Source organism: Cupressus sempervirens, chromosome 4 (genome assembly GCF_028749045.1).
Source record: "Cupressus sempervirens isolate cs-2001-9-10 chromosome 4, ASM2874904v1, whole genome shotgun sequence".
NCBI lineage: Eukaryota > Viridiplantae > Streptophyta > Pinopsida > Cupressales > Cupressaceae > Cupressus > Cupressus sempervirens.
This window is the reverse complement of record NC_143121.1, coordinates 233458940-233462058: the sequence shown is the minus strand read 5'-3', so window position 1 is coordinate 233462058 and position 3119 is coordinate 233458940. Positions and strand designations below refer to the sequence as shown.

General features: G+C 48.3%; 1 protein-coding gene across 1 annotated transcript; it reads left to right on the top strand.

The window, feature by feature from the left end:
- The first annotated feature begins 224 nt into the window (after positions 1-224).
- LOC149560869 (cytochrome P450 78A4-like) lies at positions 225-1961 on the top strand. The gene is made up of 2 exons (XM_089823688.1): positions 225-1244; positions 1323-1961. The coding sequence occupies exons 1-2, from the start codon at positions 225-227 to the stop codon at positions 1959-1961; spliced, it is 1659 nt and encodes a 552-aa protein (XP_089679814.1).
- The last annotated feature ends 1158 nt before the right edge of the window (positions 1962-3119 follow it).

Sequence of the window (3119 nt, the reverse complement as noted above, 5' to 3'; positions counted from 1 at the left end):
GTTGTTGGAAATGCAGAAATTTCAAAAGCGAAAAATGGACGGTTGTGCTCCGCCATAGGAAACAGAGCTCTCCAGTTTTTTCTCTCCTCCTTCATTAGGCTTGGGGTTGGGAACTCTATAAAATGGCCCCAATCTAAGTCTCATTCACATCCACATAGAGCTTGTCACTGTTAAGGTCTCGCTAGTCCTCTGCATTTGTCATTGTCATTTCATCCTTTCGTGCAATGGAGAGTGGGAGTGGGAGCTCTGGAGGAGGAAGTTGGTGGCTCTATTATGCCATTCCTGTATTGGCCAAGGACGGGCGTGGGTACATGCTGCACAATGCTGATGACACGATCTTCTCTGCATGGCCACTGTACGCCGCAATTCTGCTGGTGGCCTCCTGCGCCGTTGTGGTTGCATGGATGAGCCCCGGAGGATGTGCATGGGCGGTGGCCAGAAAGAAGGGCGGCGCCGCCATTCCTGGGCCCAGGGGATTCCCCATCATAGGAAGCCTTATCGATATGAGCCGTGGCCTTGCCCATCGCAGGCTCGCTCAGCTGGCTCGCATCCATGGTGCCAAGAGACTCATGGCCTTCAGCTTAGGTTCCACTCCCGCCGTCATCACATCTGATCCCGAGGTGGCTCGAGAGTTGCTCAGCTCTGTCAATTTCTCGGACAGGCCGCTCAAGCAATCCGCCCAGCAGCTCATGTTCGGTCGAGCGATCGGCTTTGCTCCAAACGGTGAGTACTGGAGAATGCTCCGCCGGATTTCCGCCACCCATCTCTTCGCTCCCCGGAGGATCGCCGCCCACGAGCCCGGACGCCAAGCCGATTCCCTGGTCATGCTGAGCAACATTCACGACGAGTATGTTTCCGGCGGCGTTGTGCGGCTGCGCCGCCATTTGCAAGGTGCGGCGCTGAACAACATCATGGGCAGCGTTTTCGGGCGGAGGTTTGATATCTGCGGTGAGAGCGAGGAAGTGAAGAATCTGAGAGAGATGGTGGAGGAGGGATTCGAGCTTCTCGGGGCCTTCAACTGGGCCGACCATCTTCCCTGGCTCAGATTTCTCGATCCCCTCCGCATCCACTCCCGTTGCCAAACCCTCGTCCCACGCGTGAGAGGCTTCGTGAAGAACATCATCGAGGAGCACCGACTGAAAGATAAGGATCACGACACCGCCGACGCCGATTTTGTGGATGTTCTCTTGTCTCTGAATGGAGAGGACAAGCTGGACGACGAAGACATGATCTCTGTTCTCTGGGTATGATCGCATCTCGTCATTCTTGAATCCCGTTCCATGTTCTTCTTTCCTGACATTAATCGTCGCATGTTGTCGCAGGAGATGATATTTAGAGGCACTGACACCACGGCGCTGCTGACGGAGTGGACAATGGCGGAGATGGTACTGAACCCGGGAGCTCAGAGGAAGGTGCAGGAGGAACTCGACATTGTGGTGGGAAAGAGCAGGAGCGTGAGGGACTCGGACATATGCAAACTGCCATATCTGCAGGCGGTGGTGAAGGAGACGCTGAGAATGCACCCGCCCGGGCCACTCCTTTCATGGGCCAGACTCTCCACTCGGGACACCAATCTGGGAGATCATGGCAAGTTGTGCGTGCCGGCGGGTACCACGGCCATGGTGAACATGTGGTCGATAACACACGACCCCCTCATCTGGGATTCCCCCGACCAGTTCCGACCAGAGAGGTTTGTGGAGACCGAGGGAGGTGAGAATGTGGACGTGAGGGGGAGCGATCTGAGGCTTGCACCGTTTGGGGCGGGCCGTCGGGTCTGCCCTGGAAAGGCTCTGGGTCTTTCCACCGTCCACCTCTGGGTGGCCAAATTGATGCACCATTTCCACTGGGCTCAACACGAGCAGCACCCCGTGGACCTGTCCGAGGTGCTCAAGCTGTCCTGCGAGATGCTGCACCCACTTCACGCCGTTCCTCTCCATAGGGTTGATCTCAAACAACTCTGAGGAGGAATCACTAGGGTACCCCTCGTTTTTCTTTCTTTTCGTGTTCGAGGTGGCGTCTTCCGGTTATTTGTCGTGTTTTTCTTTTCCTTTACAAGTCTGATGGTTTTGTGAACTCTCGAGACTGTGCAACTGTCTCGGCTCTGAGAGATTCAACTTTGTAGACATTACTTAAGTCTGGTTATGTTTTCCCGTTGCGATAGCCAGTAGCACTTTTGCGGAGGATCATAATTATATCTATCTAGTGGAGTTGTTCAATGCTCCCACTGCTCCTATGTAGCCAACTTTATTAATAATAATAATAATAATAGTGCGAGTTTAGGCATAATTCTTCCTTGTTTTCTTCTGATTCGCTCGTTCTGCAGCGAATTTCGTCTATTCTTTCATGTTAGATCAATCATGCTCGTTCTCTTCAGTGTAGTTCAATCTGTAGATAATTGCAAAGATCAAATGATTTCATCCTCAAGCTTCTGTTCTGAATGGCTGCTCTCTGTAATTACAGTGCTTTGCTAATCTATTTCCGCCATGAACAAATTCCTTTTGCTCTCTATGAGTGCAACTATCACTCATATCTCCCGCTGCTCCTATGTGGCCAACTTTATTATGCTTTATTAATATTAATAGCCTAAGCTTGGGCAAATCTCCTCGCTTGTTTTCTCCTGACTGGCTCCAGTTAACCTCCTTTTCTTCTTAGTAGCTCGGTTTGCAGAGATTTGCAAAGATCAAATGATTTCATGCTATGTTCCGTGCACAAGCCTCTGTTTGTATTCATAGTGTTTTGTTATCTTCTTCTAGTTTTTCCCGTGCCTGAGGAAATTTCAGCTGAGCAATTGAATTTGCTCCGTCATTTGCCTCTTCAGAAGTTCTATGGTTTTATTTGAACATCTGTTTTTAGGGTTTGATTTATTCAATGTTATAGAACATTTAAAACTAATGTACATTAATAAAGTAATTGAAATATTTAACAAATGAAGTTTCCTTTCCCTCGGTTGAAATATTATGGTATGTTAAAAAATATTATTTGTAAATACAACTATTGATAGATTACAAATAATTTATAATACGAAAATAGTAATATTTTCATAGTAATAATATAAAATAATATTTCTTATAAAAAACCAGTCTTGTTTTACATTCAAAATTTTTTTAAGAATGATTAAT